Source organism: Coloeus monedula, assembly GCF_965178545.1.
Source record: "Coloeus monedula genome assembly, chromosome: 16".
Lineage (NCBI taxonomy): Eukaryota > Metazoa > Chordata > Aves > Passeriformes > Corvidae > Coloeus > Coloeus monedula.
In genome coordinates, this window is record NC_138796.1 from 2090054 (window position 1) to 2108423 (window position 18370).

Sequence of the window (18370 nt, forward strand, 5' to 3'; positions counted from 1 at the left end):
TCAGCCTACTCAGCCCTCACAGACCTGGTTCACTGCCCCTTACTTTAGGTATAAACATGCCTTAATAGGCAACCACCCTCATGGCCCTACACCCCAGGGGACTTCATACATCCTTGGAGCAACCAACTGCAGTAAGAGTTCCTGAGGCAGCTGCTTGAGCTCAGGCTGCAGAGTCAATGCTGCCTCCACTTGCAGCAGGTTCCCTGACTAATTCCTCTGGCTCCTCTTGCAGGAGCATCATCCTCACCTCACCCCTGCCCTGTGTCAGAAGAAGGGGACATCTGCCTGAATACAGGAAAGGAATCTTTTTTACTTGTAAGATAAGCTTAAACTTCCCCAATAACACACTTTAACAGGGAACAGAGGGGCAGCAGCACACAGAGGAAGAGGAAAGGAACGCATCTGGCTGGGCTTTAAAGTAAATTATTTACAAAATAGGGAACAAAATCTTGTGTTTTCCTTGATTTGAATTAATTACGTGAGTCTTCATTCAAACCACCCCTGCAATGTTCGTAAAGAGCATAACTGAGCCACCCTGAGAGAACTATAGTTAACCCTCCTAGAGGCAGATTCTCCTCTCATGTGCCACAGCTGAAATCTTTCCCTAGAGAGACAAGATCAGCCAGGGACAGAAACCAGGCAAGAGCAACTTTCTCTTTGACCTAGATGGCTGTCACCATGTGCAACCTCTTTGTCTCACCTCCTCAGGCAGTAAAAATAGTACAGAACACAGAAGTCAAAGAGCAAAACTAAAGCTTGCACTGTTTCCATTACTGAAGGTACCCGAGTTATTTTAAATACCTTCACTAGTGCAAGTCTGCAGATTCATGTATGCAAGATACATGAGAAATATTGTAGCTTATTGGGATGTTAACTAGCATGTTTACATGCACACAACAGTCACTGTAACATTACTTAGTAGACTCCAGCCATCCTAGAGCAAAGGTTCAGACTCCATCAATGAGAAACAGGGAAACTTCTCTACCTGAATATGCACTGAGATTTTTTCCCCCATGCCTCAGAACAAGAAGGATGGAGAGGGAGAATATTAAGATTAGCCTTGTTTGGGTCAGAAGAGCTAAGAGCCCATGCAGTTAAATACACTGTCAAGTACATAAACCCTCTTCAAGCACCACTTATCTGGCTTTTGCAGAAATACTTCATATTCCAGCCAAGTGCTAAGTCAACAAGACTTAAGTATAGCAGGTTGTTTGCTGGACAATAGCTTAAGTAATCATTTCAACCCTAACTTCCATCAGGCTGATGACAGTAACTGACTTGCCATTAAGTGGATCCAGTATGAGATTCATTATTTCATTGTGTTTATATTATTATAATTTTTATTAAACACTACCCTAAAGTCTAATAATCACGTTGCTCATGGTCTCTACTCCACACTCCTTGCATGAAATACACATTAATACTTAGAAAATGCAGCCTGAAATCTGTTGCACTAAGAACAGCTCATTAACAATGCCCAAGTGAAGTAGGGGCTGTGGCAGACAAGCCTCAGCCCATGGTGTTTATGCACAGCATGTTTGACAAGGGGCAGGGTTTGGCCACTGACTTGATCTGAAACCCTGCACACTCAGAACACAGAGCTGGACTTGAGATAATCACTGTCCCTGCTCACACAAAGTTGCCACACAATGTTTAACCTGAGGCTGTTATACTCCTACTGCAACAAAGCACTTTCACTCTGGCACATGAATTTGTATTTTACACATCATTTCCTTGACTGTGCAAGGCAAGGTGTACAAAACACAAAATAAGAACTGCATGATGAACTGCCTCACCTCAGGTGGGCAGTGTTACATCTGCAGACAAGACAGCTTTAGCTGTACCCGCACTTTTTTCCTCCCCCAGTTTGAGACCCCTAATTACATACTCCTGGTGTCCCTATTAAGTGGCCAATAGAACTTCCAGCCATCAGAAGGTCAGCCCTGGCAGCAGGAAGAGTCTGTTCCACTGGTTTTTCTGATGTCCTCCTAGAATACTGTATGCAGAAAAGGGAGGCTTCGCTCTCTATCTCCTGCAAAGACCTTTTGTAAGGATCTGATTCCCATAATCAAGACAAAGGAGTTTTTAACAGTAATGTTTTAACACAAGTGCTGGGTGTTGCTAAACAATTTCAGTAAAGCCAGGTTTTAATTTCCAGGTGTACAAGAACAGCTGCAGGAGCTACTCATAACTGCAGATACTGGCACAAAATAGATGTTTAAAAACCCAATTGAATGGAATCACAATTGTGAATAATGATAAGCAATTCAAGAAAAGAAATTGGCTGCAAAGTCCAACAGGAATTTAACACAGCAGTGGTCTGTTTCAGAACAAAGGCACTCAGGAAATTAAGTATTATAGTCATTGTTAAAGACAAATCTCAACTAAGGAGATATTCCAAGGATGAGCAGCATTGATTTACATAACTAGATGCAGGAGAGAGACTACACAGCAGACATAATTCACCAAGTGACTACTCCAAGTTTATTTGGAAATACACACTAACCTACCACATTTACCATGTATGCTCTTCTCTTTAGGCACTTAAGAAAAGCCAGAAATAGCAGCATTGTGGCCAGAGAGAGAACACCAACAGCAGTCATTGCAATGCCAGCCCATGCCTCCTTGCTCAGGAGAGTGCTCCCTGCAAAGCAAGGGGAAAAGCAGTTTGTTTGTGGAGATAGAACTTCACTAAGCCCAAGCAACACCCCTCAGCACCACACTGGCTCAGTACCTCGGGCTGCAGACCACTCTTCTGGCACCAGGAGGACAGGGCCCTGCAGGCTTGCCACAGCAGGGTTCACAGCTGCCATCCCACTTTCTACAACAGAAACACAGCACAGTTGAACCCCACAGTGCAGTGGGGTATCTTGGATCAGTGCAAGCTAAAATCCACTCAGACTTACCTCGCTTGCTTCTAGCTGGCCTTGGGCATCTCGGTATGCACAACAGGGAGTCTGGGTGAAAACGGTGACAGATGAGAACACTGCAGTGAAAGTACACCTGGGACAGAATGAGAGGAATGAGAGGTCTGTTCATTTTGGAACAATAACTGCTCCTCCTACTGCTGCTCCAAGTAAGGGAATAATATCACCTACCAGGCCAGGAAGAGCTTTGTCACCACTGACAAAAGCAAAAGTCTTCACTTCCAGCCTTTGGCGATAGTTAGCATAGCTGACACCACGTCCCACGGGGTGAAACACGGTCCTGTAGCTGTCTAGGTCATACTCACACCTGCCAGTAAATAAGAACCAAGTCAGAACATCAGGGTAGAGAACGTTTGGGTTGTTGGTGTTGACTTATTTAAGCAGCAGATTAAAGTTCAAGGCTGAGGTGCTACCTTCTTCCTACAAATTCCAGCATCCCAGGGCACTACTTGGAAGGGCCTCATACTTAAGCCTCTCTTACTAAGGAGGGAGCAGAGGAGAATTAGGGAATCCTCCCACCTGCTGCAAAAGGTGCTTCCATTTGTATGGCAGGGCACTCACCCATCTACAACAATATTCCACTGGGGAAGTGATCTTGGATCTCGTGAGGCTGTTGCCCAGCAGTCATCCAGTACCAAGTGGAGGTTGGGGTCATGGCGGTTCAGGACCTGAACTTCCAGGAAGATGGGCTGCCGCAGGTACCTCACTATCGGATACTGATCCTCGCGGTACGGCTGCCTGTACGAGTCCTCTGCAAGAGCCAAAGCCCTGTTAAACACCTCAGGGTGCAAAGAAGGCCTCAAGCTCTTCAACAGCAGCTGCTCCAACAACTGCTGTCCATCCTAGGGCCACAGATTTGAGGCACCTTTTTCAAGCAGCATGGATGGGCAGGAGGGAAGCACACCAGGACAGTAGAAGTCCATGTACCAGAACAGTTCACTCATACACCCTCCCCTCCACAAGCTCCAGATGCTTCCCAGCCACTGAGCCCAGAGCCAGCTTTACCTGGGTAGCTTAGAAGAACTAAGGAGAGGGAACCTTGGTTCACTGAAGAAGGTGGAGGAGAAAGGTTGTCTACTTTTATAGCGAGGGAGGCATCACCATTGCTGAAGGAGCACTTGACTGTTAACCTGCAACAAGGAAGGAGCAGGTAAGTCATACTGATGTATGGGTAATACAGTACTGGATAGCCTAAAGAGGTTTCCAGACACACCTGAGTTCACTGTCCCTTGAGATCCTGCCCAGGGGAAGGTCTGTCCATAATGCCCTCACCTCATTCTCATAATGAATCTGCTCCCCATCAAACTGTGGGTAAATAACAGCATTAGTGAGGGCATTCCCAATGCCTGAATCCCACCAACCCCGGCCACACACGTACCCAGTGCCTGGTCCCGCACCCATTCAGGGGGACGTGGAACCGAACCCTGTCATTCAAAGGTGACTTGTAGGCTGGCCTGCACACAGGATCCCTGAGCCTGAGTGTATCCAAGTCCAGCAGTGGGGTGGTACTCTCAGCAAGGATTTCAAAATCCATGTACCCATCCTGGGTGCACACAGCAGCTGTAACAGACATTCAAATAAGTTACCATGTGAGCCAGTGACAGCTCTGTCTGCCAGGAGCTGTTGGTGAGATGAACTAATCCAACACAAAGTATAAGAATGAGCTTTGCTGAGGGGTCACAGCACAGGAGCTGAGGGGCTGCAGGAGTCAATCACTTACCTATTGGTGTGTGCTGCTCACAGGGGCACTCAGGGTGCATCACCATTGCCACAGTCTCCCCATGGAAGTGAAAAGCCAGCTTCAAAGGGGACATGTAGTACTGAAGTCCTGAGCAGCTCTCCCCAGGCAGCTGAAAGACAAGAGTTACTGTCTTGGAGTGTGGCTACACGAGCTCATTTTAACACATGCACCTGTTAGAGCTGATTAACAAATAAGCTGAGCCTGAAGAGCACAGAGGCCTCAGGGGAAACTCATTTGCGTTGCTCCAGGCATGCCAAACACCTATCCCCCTCCAACAGGAATATTTTCACCTCCATCCGTTTTTGCCAAAAGACTCCAGGAAACCCAAGTTGCCTTGCATGGTGCCTCTATTTACTACAAAGTCAGTTTGCATTCATCTTAATCACACCTCAGCCAGCCACAGGGCATGACAGACTTGACAGATGCTTAGTCAAGGTCAAAGTTACTGTGCTCTGGGCCTCAAAACACCAAGGAGGTGTGATCACACCAATACCTGTGACTCAAGGATCAGAACTCACCCTGGACTTAAGGACTCTCCTGCTAATATGCAGCCTGACCCCTCTCTGTATGTCCAGAGTGATTCCATTTTCATGAAGCTGATCCATGGGGATGGTCTTATTCTCTACATCCACATCCATAAGGATCCCTGGAAAGTCTGGGATGGCAACAGTCATGTGTGTTGCATTACAGACTGCTGGACCTGCAACAACACCTTTGATAAATATAACATCATTTTCCCTGGGGCAAAAGCAGGTCAGGTTGATTTTTCCCATGCATTACCTGGAGCACAAAGCATTCTTGACTTCACAGTCAGTCTACGCTCAGGAGGGCCGTGCATGAGCTCGAGTGCCACAGTGTAGAGCACCTTATCGTTGTGCTGACAAAGAAGAGGAAGCTCTGTTAGACAGTGCTCAGCTCCTGATCCATCATAAGACCAGCCCCAGAGGGCAGTGTACTGCATCAGCTTCAGGTTTGCTGCTATTCATGTTTGCAACAGCAGTTTCTTCCCACCTCACCCTTCCTAAAAACAGCTGCTGATCACAAGACTGCCAGTCAGATGTTCACAGGGCTGGCTGTGGCTAGAATTCTGCTTCTGGAGATTCCCACTCACTCTGCTGCTGTTTGAGGGGCACACTGTGCCTCCCCATTTCCTTGTGCCAGGCAGGTCAGGGACAGCTGTGCAAAGCCCAACAGCTTTGCACACACCAGCTCAGCCCAGCAGTGCAGCAGCTTGACATCAGCTCTGGCCCTGGCCTGGAAATACTTTCCCCAGGTCTACAGGAGGGAGAGAGCACTGCCCAAAGAGGGGCAGTGTGACTCCCCAGTGCTGATTCTCCATTCACATACCTTGTAGGACACAACTCCTGTGGCAGCAAAGGCCACCTGAAAGATCAGGTTGTGGCCATCAACTAGGAAGTTATAGCCTTGCTGCATTGCTTGCCCAAGGCTCAGCTGATGTATTCTGGTTCCATCATCAACTGACAGGTTCCAGGACATTGGAGTGGCTGCAACCTGCAAAGCAGGAGATCCTTGCTTAGGGAAGGAAGGCACAGAAGCATCAAGGCATTAGATTTTCAGCCTGCAGGGCTGCCACCTCCCAGCTCCCTATATTGACAGCAGAGAATTAGGCTTTCCAGCAAGATGGAACTACATCCAAGAGGTACCTGCCCCAGCTTGGAGACATCAGGCCCAGGTTAGGCCAAAAACCCAGGCACTCCCCCCCAGCTCCCCTTCACAAGGAACATACCATATGCTCATCACTGAGGCTTGAAATGAGTCCTGGGAAGGCAACCTGAAACACAGCACAGGAATTAGACTACAGGAACTTGCAGGGTTGTAGCCACAAAGCAAAATCTCAACTACAGCTTCCCAAAGCAGACAGCCAACATCAGCTTCCCCTGCAATAGGGCTGGAGCCAGACTGGGTGCATCATTAATGACCACTTGCAAACCAGCTCTCCGAAGAGCCAGCAGCCAAGCCAAAATGAGCATGCAGCCAAGAGACCTCCCTCCAGCTCACTGGAGCTTTCCCCAGCTTTCTGCAGATCCCAGACACACAATTGCAGGAGCCACCCTGCCTTGCAAGCCTCAGAGCAGGGTCTATGGCACTCCCAACTCCTCTACTTACTGCCATGAAGTCTTTTGTGCAGTTTGTAGCACCAGCAAACACAGGAGTAATGACTTTATCTGCATGAACGCTGTCACAGTGAGTGCTGTAGGTGACATTCTTCTCCTCTCCCATTGTGTCATTCACCATCAGCCTCAACCAGAGCTGGTGCTGACCATGCTACAGACAAGAGATATTAATTAGAGGCAGCAGTACTCACTACAGCATGAGGGCAGCTAAAAGCCATTAGGATTGAACTTTAACTTCAGAGTAGGTTTAGGTGTTTGTACCAGTGCAAGGAAAAGATAACTTCTTGTTTTAAAAGCCCAGAGGAAAAGGATGAGCTCTCTAGGAAAGCAGGGGGCACAGGGTTAGGTTGAAGAGCAGAAGATACAAAGATAACTGCAGAAGTCAAGAAGAAAACTCCAAGGAGTAGCAAGCTGTAGCACCAGTCAGCTATCCAGAAAAACAAAGCTGATAAACAGCAAAACAGAGACTTCTGGTATTTCAAATACTTAAAAGCAACAGATACCAGTAAAGCATCTGGTTTTGGCCTCCCACTTACTACTCTGCCTCAACAGCTGTGATCAGCATGCAATGTTAATTGTCTGTCAATATATATACATTTAAACAGATTGGTGCTCTGAAACTCTTGACCCTGGTCCATTCTCCTTACAATAAAACCTGTCAAGTAGTTCAAGTCCTTTACAGGAGAGCACAACATTTATGGCACACTCTGAGGGATTTAATCAATTAATTAATTTAATAAATTAATTTAATTAATTTGTTGAAAGGACAAGAATTTAAGTAGGTTTGGTTTTCTTTTTTCCAACTTTTGGCATGAAGTGTTCTTCTGTAAGAGTTTTAAGGTATCAGAAACATAAGTATTCTTACTCTTGAAAAAAGTTAGAAATAGAAACCCTAGTAAACCCAGTCCTGTCCAGAGAAAAAATTAAAATCTCAACTTCATTGCAGCAGCTTCCCAGAATGAAGACCCCTTTACCTGCAGGCTAGTGCAGTTGGCAAACAGGACACGGAGTGTCAGCCTCTCATAATCCACAGTGTGGTCACAGGAAATGATCTCCTCACCACTCACATCTAGGAGGGATGTGGAAGATTAGCCCTGCAGCAGGCAGGTCTCAGCAGGAAGGGCCAGGGCAGCAGCAGTACGTACCCACCACACACACGTGCCAGGAGTAGTTGCCAAGCTCTCTGGAAAACTCAACTTCCATCCCATCCCTGTGACAGGTCACATTCTCTGCAGAGGGAAGACCACCATGAGCTGCAGCAATCCCTGCTGGAGGCACACTCCCTGCAAGCCCCCCAGCCAGCCACCCTCCAGAGCCCCTTCCGTGCCAAGGCAGAGGGGAAGCAGCTCCAAGCAAAGCCAAAGCCACATCCCCCCCACTGCCAGCCCAGGGAGGGCACTTTACCCAAGAGATCCTGATCCCCCAGGCCTTCAGCACAAGGGGCTAAGGGCAGCAAAAATCCAAAGAGGAGCAGCAACCTGCAAGGAAAAGAGAATCCAATCAGAAAGCATCAATAAAAGGGCCCAGCTCCCCTTCTATCCCAAACCTGACTCACCACATCCTTGAGTTGCTCCAGCACCACTGTTCAGGCCCCATCTTCTCACTGACACCACAAGCTTGGGTTTTAGCTGCCCAGGGAGGGTTATATAATCCCTGGGTCTGGCTCACACAGGTGCCACCTCTCTGCTGCCCAGGGAGCAGAGCACTTGCACCTGCTGCCCCTTGAGTGGGGAGGCTCACAGGAGACCTTCAGGTGATACTGAGGCTTTGGCATGGGTTGTTGTTGCCTTCTGTTTTGAAGGCAAGCTTTTCTTGCTCTGATAAGGTACTTCCTTTATTCCCTTTCAAGATGTTTCATAGAAAAATGCATGTCTGTTTTAGCAGTTATTTTCTTAAATGACATTCTCTGTGCCACTTTGCTGTCCCTGTCCCTCACACGTTGGCAGCAGGACAGCATTTGAGACACCAACGAGCTCAACATGGCCTTCCTTGGGACAGTTTGAAGCACTGATAATGATATCATGGGGGGAAAGATCCCCAAAACCAAGCAAAAGCTTTTAACAAAGCAAAGAGCCTGAATGCCAGGTCAGGACTTCCACTTTTGAGCACTCACAGCAAAACCTGCAGAAGTCCCTGTGTTACAACAGATAATGTCCCTGCTCCCAGCCCTACAGTGTGCAGGCTCTGTAAGGGATGCCCTTGGCCCACAGCAGAACAACAATCACGTCAGCTGGGTGTCAGGCAGCACCAGTGTGGGTCACCCTCAGCCTGGCTTTGGTGACCCTCAGCCTGGTGTGGGTCAGGCTCAGCCTGGCTGTGGGAGCTGGCTGCTCCAGAGGACATCCAGCAGCAGTGTGCCCTGGGGCACAGCAGCTTTGCCTCCCTACAAAGTGAAGAAATAAGCTCTTATTGTTGTTTTAAATGTTGTCATCATCATCTCTGAATTGTGTAGCCACGATTACCCAGTGTGACTAATTTCATTCTTCTCTAAGCCCATTAGTTCCAAAGATCTCATTAGGCAAGCAGAGACTTCCTTGCCTCCCCTTGCATGGCCTTTACCATACCACATTTGGTGCTTATAAAAGTTGCAATGAGGAAATGTTGTGCTGGATAATACCTCATGCAAAACAGATGCCACAACAGCATCGCTGTAGATTTATGCTCCAAGTTACCTACAGCAACCTAACTGGTGATGCTGCAGCCTTTCAATCCAGACAGTTTATTTAACTGTAATATTTTATTTCAGATAGTTCTCAAATTAATAGAGTAATACCCATATACACAGTAAAATGCAATAACAAATCAAAGCTGCTGGTTAAATAATTCATTAGTTTACAACACCATGTACCATCACAACAGTTTCTCTTGAGCCTGGTAAGACATTTCAATTGGAAGTGGAATGGTTCTGAAGTTCTTTTCAAACACAAAAATAAAAGCTTCATTCTAACTATCCAGGGAGTTTAAAAAGTTCACAATTTTGAGCTTTAGTCTCAAAAGAATAATCTCCATTCAGGCTGAGAAATGTAGCTCATTTGATGTTGAATCATTTATTGCATTTCAAGTTGAGGTTTTTGGATGGGACAAGGATGAACAAGTACCAGGAGTTTAGAAACAGATGAAGATTTTGTTTGGTCTTTTCTTTTTTCTTTCTTTTTTGTGATGCCCACTTTTATGACAGAAATAATAACAAGGCTTGCAAAGTTCTGGAGCTTCTCCCCAATTTACATGGGTTTTTCTTTACCTCTAATTGAAACTTGGAACAATAGTTTCCCACTTAACATTATACAGGGTAAGTTTACGATCAATATTTTCAGATGCTGATGGTAAAAATCACTCTGAAATCAACACTTTGTGTGCTGGATTAATTAAGAGAAAAGCAAATGAAGGTACTTCTGTAGTAAAGACCAAGGATCTTGAAAATTAAAAGGACTCTTCTGCCGCCAAATCACTTCTCATGGGTGTATAATGTTTCCTCTCTCCTACCAGGCACTGGTGGTAAAAGCAGTGTGTGACTTGGTGCTCATTTTAGTCTTCAAAAAAGGCCTAGTAAAGGAAATAAAATTCAGTGGCATTAAGAAACAGCTAATCACATGTGTATATTCTAGTAGCTGTAAATTTAATTCTGTGCTGGGCCTGGTAAAAAGAAAACAGAATAAATGGCTGCATTTTTATTGGAAAAGTATTAAGGCAGTGCAGGGAACTTGAGAAAGGGCTGAGAGTAAAACTGTCTTCTAAAGTGGGGTGGAGGTTGGCCTGGGTGAAGCACAGCCCATCCCAGCTCCCTGAGACTGCAGGACAGCACCAGGGACAGCTGTGCCTGGGGGTGACAGGGAGGACACCCAGGGCTTTGCTTTACTCTCCCCTGGACTGGTTTACTCAAAGATTCAAACCTGTCACAGGATCTGACTGACTCCCCTTGTGGGGAGAAATAGGTTGGTACAAGTTCACTCCTGAAGAGCGCTTCAATGCCTGTCTGAGAAAATAATGAAGAGAGAAAGCCCATTTTGAGAGGTCTCTGGTGTGTCACAGGGGCAGAATTATGGGATGTAAATGAGGTGGCAGAATTCCATTTGGGGATTGCACCAACGCTGAGCAAGGAGCTGGTTTGTGATTCTCTCTAATGGGGGCACAACAAGCAACAAAACCCCACTGCTTAATTGCTGAGGGTAGAGTCTCGGATCCAGGTTAACTCAGTGAGTCGCAGAAAACAGCTTGGCAAAAAGCAATGTTTATGTGGCAGCTCTTGTGAATGTGGCCAGAAGAACCCTGAGCTCACAGCACTGCAGGAAGCTGCAGTTGCCTCTTACCAACTTTTCAGCTGCTCTTTGAAAACTGGCTTTTTATATGGCTTGCTCTTAGTAATTCTTTTGAACTTGAAGTTAGAATTAGTCTAATTCTGTACGTTTCTGCTTGTAGAGGTAGCCCTTAATGCCACTGAAATCAGGGGAAATGGTTTCTAAACCAAGAAGCTGTTATTTGTGATGGGGAATGGACCCACCTATTCCCAGGCAAGGACCACAGTGCTCAGGTGGGGCAGTGGGTGCAGGCCCATCATGTTTCCCTTTTCTGAAATTCCCTGTGCTGTCCTGAGGAAATCCTGCACATATATTTTTTTTTTTTTTGTATCTAAAACAAAGATTACAATACCTGTAAAAAGAGTTTTATATTTGCCAATTTCCTGACGATCTCCTGACGAAATATACACAGCTGTGGACTTGTCAGCTGTGACTTGCAGACCTGTTGGGGGTTTTATCCAAACACCACCCTGGTCATCATTTCCAGTCTGTGGACACAAAAGGATTCCATGGAAGTGTCTGGTTTGGCAGGGGAGTGACTTGTTTTCAGAGGCAGCATCCCAGTAAAAGATGGGCTACAAAGGGCTTCCCCAGTAAAGGTAATGCAGGGCTCATGCATTTCCTCCCATCAAACTCGGGGATACTTCATTACTTGAGGTGAAGCCTGGTCACACTGACAATCACAGCCTTTTGAAGGTTTTTTTGAAGTTCTTTTTGTAGTTCAAAGTCCTTTTGCAATTTCCACAGAACAGTCAGGCAAAGACATGGGGAAGATGAACGGATCCCCTCTCTAAGTAGTCAAATTTTCAACAAGCTGTTAGTACATGGCAGAGCCACCTTCCAGGAAATGAGAGCATTCACCACACCACATTCACCACACCACACCTCATTACTGATGCAGAGCTCCATAGAAAGAGCCTGCAGGGATGAACTTTGCCTCCCCATTCCCCTCGTCTCAGCTTGTAATCATTAATGAACAATCCCTGCCATGGAAGAGTGACTGTACAGTCTGGATATTGCTCAGAGCTGCTTTGGGAAACCAGAAGCTGCTGAAAATGTCGAGCAGGTATCACAAAGCAGCGGCTGATGGCAATGTGGACCTGTTGAAAGAAGCCACTAGGAAAGACCTCAACGCTTCTGATGAAGATGGGATCACTCCCACCCTTCTGGCAGCCTACCACGGGTACCTGGAAGCTCTGGAAGTCATATGCCGGAGGGGGTAAGTCAGCCAGCCTCCAGTGCTTAAAGCCTGGGCCCCAAAACTACAATTACTGCTCATGTTTCTAACACCCCCATGGCCTCGGGCCCAAAAGGCTGAAAACCACAGTAATTTCTTTCAATGCATTGCCAAGAATTGTTTCTTTAGTGGCAGTGGTTTAGGTCCAGTATTAAAAAAAATGCCCTAGGGTATATCACCGTGTCCCACAGCTGAAGGGAGGAGGAGGAGAGAAGATCCAGCAGGCAGGAATTGTGCAGCAAGATTGATTTATTTAATTATTTTACAAATCCTTTTATAGACTTTTTCTTCATAGTCTAATTGGACAAAGGGTCAGCCACCCCTTGGGGTGATTGGCTAAAATCCTAAAACATCCATTGTCAAAATATTTTTGTACTATACCATAAACAAGACTTTTCAAGGTTGCAGGTGGTTGGTTGTTTACATTCTCTGCTACCTCTTCTGTGAGAGAGAAAAGTCTCTCATGGACTTAGAAAATAGCAAGAAAATCCTTGCTAGCAGCATTTTTGTGTCCACAGTCCAGAACCTGCAGGTGGGTCTGTTCATTATTTTCTCAGGCAGGGATTGAAGAGTTCTTCAGGTGGTCTGTCAGTGAAGCCACTTCAGCATCCACGGGACCACATCGTGTGTGGAGCCTGCAGGCAGCAGCTCGTAGGAGCAGGGCCCTGGGACCTTTCCTTTTCTCACTGGAGAAGGTGGTCAAGAACCTTTGAGGATATCTTTGAGATAGTCTTTATAGAGAAATGCATTGTTTGAAACAATTTTTTTGGCAAAAATTATCTCCCATTTGCTTCCAAAGTGCAGTTAGTAGGCACTTGTGAAGATTTAATGCTGTCCAGAGGTGAGTCACAACAGACAGTTTTGAGACAGTAACATCTAAAATGGTTATTTCTCTGCTTTGTTAGCATTGACAACTACCATCACACTAAAACTGAGAATGCTGTTTCAGAAGCTGTGGTAGGACCCTTGTAAATCATAAAAGAAAAAGAAAAAGAAAAAGAAAAAGAAAAAGAAAAAGAAAAAGAAAAAGAAAAAGAAAAAGAAAAAGAAAAAGAAAAAGAAAAAGAAAAAGAAAAAGAAAAAGAAAAAGAAAGAAAGGTTTTCTACAGGTTTATTTTCTGGTAGTAAAACGTCTGTGTCATTTAAATGTCTTACTGAAATGGTAATTACCTCTCCACCATCAGTCTTGCTCAGAGCCTGCCTTTTAAGCTGTGATTCTGTAATAACATCTAACAAAAGAAAACCTGCTCTTGTGTAGAGATACAGTTAATAAAATGTTCTTTTGCAGAACGGTGAACAGATTGCAGGGAACAGTTGGAAAACTATTTGGATGCATCTGAGGTTTTTTAATTAAAAATGGAGTTGAAAAAAAGGGTTTTTTCGTAGATTTCCTTTATAGCTCATTGGGCTCAGGTGTGGCTGTAGTATCCCAATAAAAAAGACCTTTGGACTGCGTGGTTGTTGCTGTTTCCTCAGGACAAGCAAAAATAGATTGACAGTTTTCCAACTTGTGCAATTAAGGCAGCTCCCAGGAAATACCTGTCAATAAGGTTTGTCCCTGAACACCTGCAAGCCAGAACAACTAGCTAAGGAACAAATAACAAAGTAATTGTTTTCAAAATTTAAGTGCAAAATGTATCTTCTGCCACATAAGCTGACAGAAATCACAGCAGATGACACAAAGATCAAAATTTCTATATATTTGTTATTTCATGTATTTCTAAGTCTCTTTCTTGGCAGAGGACAGCTTTGGGACAGTATCACCCTCAAAATTTTCAAACATATGTGTTTACCTCTATTTTAATCTAAGATTTCTTGACACAATCAGCAAAACGGGGCTGTCAGAGGTATGGCTGCACTCTCACTGTTTTTTTGGGGAGACTCTGAATTTTAGAAGACTTTCAATCTGTTCTCCAGCCAGTTAATGTTTTCTTGTGAGAAAGTATTTTAATTATTTTTAACAAATTTGTCCTTTCCTTGAGGAGGTTTCCTGACAGAGGCTCTGAGGTACAGAGCAGTTTTCTTTAGAGTGGTTGCAGATTTTAGGACTCTCAAGCTTGCAACACATTTGGCCCTGGGAAAGCATAGCAATACTAACAATAAACCCCTTTCATCTTGAAATAATTTATCTTCCCAGGCATCAGGAGACATTTTCTCTGCTTGCCTTGCAGGTACATGAATAAGGGCAAGACCAAATAACAGAATTTCTCAGCTCCCTTTTGGTGTGAGCCTTCTCCTTGGGAAAGCAGGGAAAGGAGGAGTATGAGAACCCAGAGCAGATGTCAGACCTTGTCCAAAGCCCCACTGAGCTGGGAACAGCCACTCCAGCTTGTCAATTGTTTGAGACTCAAAGGCTGGCAGGTTCCACAGGGAAAAGAGACCACAAACAGCTCCGAAGGGACCTGGGGGAGGACGCATGACCCGGCACTCCCAGGGCTCAGGGTAGCGCAGGCAGCTGGCTGATGTGGGAGTTCAGGCAGCCAGGCAGCTCCCCAGGGCACAGCCACAGAGGCAGAAATATGTACACGTGGTTTCCACATGTCTGAGTGGAGAAACTTCGATCCTCAGCTGCCACCTCCTTGTAGCAAAGCCTGAGCTCCCATGGGCAGCACGGTCAGCTCTGCCGGACCCCTGACCTCACCCCTGCCTAGGGCAGCTCAGGCTGAAGGATGTGTTCAGATTTGGCCCTCAACAAACCTGCTACTGCTTTTCTTCAGAGCCTCCAAGCCAGAGATCAGTGCCTGAAGGAAGTTTTGTGACAGGATGTACCAAGTCTTTCACAGTACAGCTGCCGTGGCACCAACCTCTGAAATGTCACTGAAATGCTTGAACTCCCAAGAGTAGAAATTCTCCTTGTAAATTTGGTCCCTGGCTCTGAAGTCAAGAAAGATTTTGGGCTTCTGTGGCCACCTTATTTGTTGGTCACAAGAGGACAAAAGCTCTGTTCTGAACATTGCTAAGGCTGACCTTGCCAAATGTTTATTGAAATATTCAAGCTGATTCTTGTCTGCAGGCAGCAGTTCAGTGTGAAGTCAGTGCAAGAGTTAAAAATCAAGCAGTACTTTTCACTGGCTTTAAATTCAATTGAAACATGTGGCATTTTATTTTCAAATGAGCTTCTGCTTTTCAAATCATCATGAGCAAAAGCAACTTACGGAGAACAAAAGGGTTGGAAAACAATGGCATCTGTCTGGGCTTCAACTAATAGCAATGGAGAGAAATGGGTAATCAGGGCTTCACTCCTGATCATTTACCTACTACCTACTAGAAAGTTACTGCAGGAGCTCATCAAAAATACATCACTGTGGCCAGTGAGGAAACCTCCTAATAACTGCCCTGTATTTGACAGGCAAAAGGAACGAGTCACGAAGAACACTTTTAAATATTCCATGCAAATGTTCTTGAAACAGTTTTGCCAGTAATTCAATGCGACTAAGTCAAAGCCTGAGCCTACTTTGAGTTGCCAGACCCTGGGATGACAAAGGAAATGCCCTGGCTCCCTTAGGGGGAGATGCACATGCAGTCCCAGTCAGCCCCAGGAACTCGTTTAACTCACAGGGCAGGAATTGCAGCTCATGCCACACACAGAGCCACGCTCAGGGCTTGTGTAAGTGGGTGCAGCCCTGTTCTAGTGGCTGGAGCCAAGCTGAGCTGTCCCTGGGCTGTTCTCCTCAGAGCAGAGCAGAGTGACCCGTTCAGTGTCTGCTCAGGGCCACTGCAGGGCCCGGCGCGGGTAGCCCAGCTCACGGTGCGCTGTTCTCCCTGGCAGGGGTGATCCGGACCGGTGTGACATCTGGGGGAACACGGCCCTGCACCACGCTGCCTGCAATGGCCACATCCACTGCGTCTCTTTCCTGATCAACTTCGGTGCCAACATCTTCGCTCTGGACAACGACCTGCGCACTCCCCTGGAGGCGGCGGCCAGCAGGGACCGCAAGGACTGCGTCCAGATCCTGGACAAAGCCGCCACCGAGCAGAACCTGCTGAATCCAAAGAAGGTCTCCAAACAAAAGGCACAGGCCCAGAGGAACGTCGAGAGACAAATCAAGGAATGTGAGAAGCGCCAAGAGAAACACCAGCATGAAATGAACCGGAATTACATTAAAGAAAGGGTTGGCACGGTGAATTCTTCCAAAGGAACACACTCCAGGGTAAAGTTGCCTGGTCTATTTGCTTCAAATACCACAAGTACTTTAACCAAAAACCTGAAAGATACCTTGAAACTCAAGGCAAAAAAGACAGCCGACAGCACAAGAAGGCAGGAAACACAAAGAAATGACCAAGAGGATGATGCAGGTAGGAGAAGTGTGATGCATTTGTTTGATGAGAAAGAGGAGGATGAATTACTGGATGACCTCGAAGGGAAAAACCTTGCTGATAATGACAGTCAGCTCTCCATTTTTCAGCGGCCAGGTCTTGGCAAGATTGTGTTTGGAAGGAATTTGGCTGCAGAGGTAAATCCTGAAACTGTGTCTTCTGCGAAAGAAGGGCTAAGATTTACAATGGCCAGTGAGCTGTTTCAGTATGAGAATGCTGAGAATGGCGGGGAAGATGATGCTGAAAACAGCGCTGATGTCCCTTGGAATGAGGAAGAAATCATTTGGGAGGATGAGGAAGCAGAAAATACACCCCTTGAAGTGTTTCTGGCATCACAGATGCTGGATGAATTTCTTCCAGTCTTCATGAGGGAAAAAATTGATTTAGATGCCCTGATGCTATGCTCTGATGAAGATCTACGCAACATTCAGATGGAGCTCGGGCCAAGAAAGAAAGTCCTGAATGCTGTGAATAAAAGAAAACAGGCACTCGAGAGCCCTGGGAAAGCTGTAGATACTTGCTTATAAATTATCATACCAGTTGTTGTAGCCTACACACTGATTCGTTACCTTTCCCTCTTTCCAAAGAGTGTGCAACTCTTTTCAGAACTCTACTAAAGCAGAAGGCAGAGAGGTTACCAATTGCTTTAGAAAGTACAGCAGGGATAAAATTTTTCTCTCTGGATAGATAGTTGTGGTGAACAGGATATTAAGTAAAGCATGTTCTGCCAAAGAAAAAAAAAAAGAATGGGAAAGAAAAAACCCCAAAGCTTTTTCTCCCTGAACTGTTTATGTGGATTGGATTTCTTTTGGTCCAGATAATTTAAAATATCTGAAGACCAGGCCCATTGCATTCCTTAGTAAAGGCCTCCCTTTCTTCTCCAAAACCACAATGCAAAGAGCATTCTCAGAGCTTGGGAGCTTTGAGTTTTCTCCATTTGCTTCTGTAAGATCACTACAAACAACTCTTCTTGGTACTGATGGTGTGTTAAAAAAGGCATCTAAATCTTGATTTTAGCTGTGGTTCATTGACTCTAATCAGATCTGAATTAATGTAAATAATACTAATTTACAGCAAGTTTCATATTTTCGTCAGTAAAGTTTTTACTTCTGTATTGACAATAATTTAAAAATACATGAAGTATTCTCCCAAGAGATGTTCAGTGTGAGTTGTATATTCCTTTCTTATCTCATTAGACTGGATCCAGCTACCAGCACTCATCATGTCCTAAATGCCATCAAGGCTTCAGTACTTTTATCTACAAGAAGCTGATGTTTAATTTTCAAAATTTTGGATCTGTTTTGGTATGCCCTCAGCTTGGTTCCTATAGGCTGCATTTTCCATGCAAAGTTCCAGAAATGAGGATTCATATCACACACCATTTTCTGTGGGTTGTTGTCAGCCTTAGCCTGAAAGCTGTGTATCACACACACACAGAGCCCATGAAAATAAAAAGAAAATGAGATGTGCTGCTGTGGAAGCTCCTGCTCCTCACAGTCTATCTGCAGGCATTCACAGCAGGGTTCCCCTGTTCTCTTGGGAAGCCAGCACTCTCAGATATAAATTAATCACTCCTGTTGAGTTTTGTGACTCTAATAAGGTGTTTGCAGCAGCCATGCTCTGGCTAAGATCACAGATTTTAGATGCACATTTATTAGCAGAACATTCATCTTTAAATCTCTTTTTATAGCTTTCCATTAGCCAGCTATGACTTTTTC

The 18370-nt window shown here is 45.4% G+C and overlaps 2 protein-coding genes across 2 annotated transcripts; one reads left to right on the forward strand and one right to left on the reverse strand.

Annotated features, from left to right (window-relative positions):
• Positions 1-160: 160 nt before the first annotated feature.
• Positions 161-8399, reverse strand: ZP2 (zona pellucida glycoprotein 2; the record flags this gene model as incomplete). The annotated part of the gene is made up of 19 exons (XM_082292086.1): positions 161-259; positions 2511-2644; positions 2735-2821; positions 2907-3003; positions 3099-3234; positions 3489-3678; positions 3933-4057; positions 4141-4232; positions 4306-4487; positions 4648-4777; positions 5187-5368; positions 5449-5545; positions 6016-6180; positions 6416-6460; positions 6796-6954; positions 7778-7872; positions 7949-8032; positions 8208-8281; positions 8359-8399. 19 exons carry the CDS (start codon positions 8397-8399, stop codon positions 161-163), a joined length of 2214 nt encoding a protein of 737 aa, XP_082148212.1.
• A 3754-nt stretch (positions 8400-12153) lies between these two features.
• ANKS4B (ankyrin repeat and sterile alpha motif domain containing 4B) lies at positions 12154-17179 on the forward strand (the record flags this gene model as incomplete). Its single annotated transcript, XM_082291924.1, has 2 exons — positions 12154-12317; positions 16105-17179. The coding sequence occupies 2 exons, from the start codon at positions 12154-12156 to the stop codon at positions 17177-17179; spliced, it is 1239 nt and encodes a 412-aa protein (XP_082148050.1).
• Between the last annotated feature and the right edge of the window lie 1191 nt (positions 17180-18370).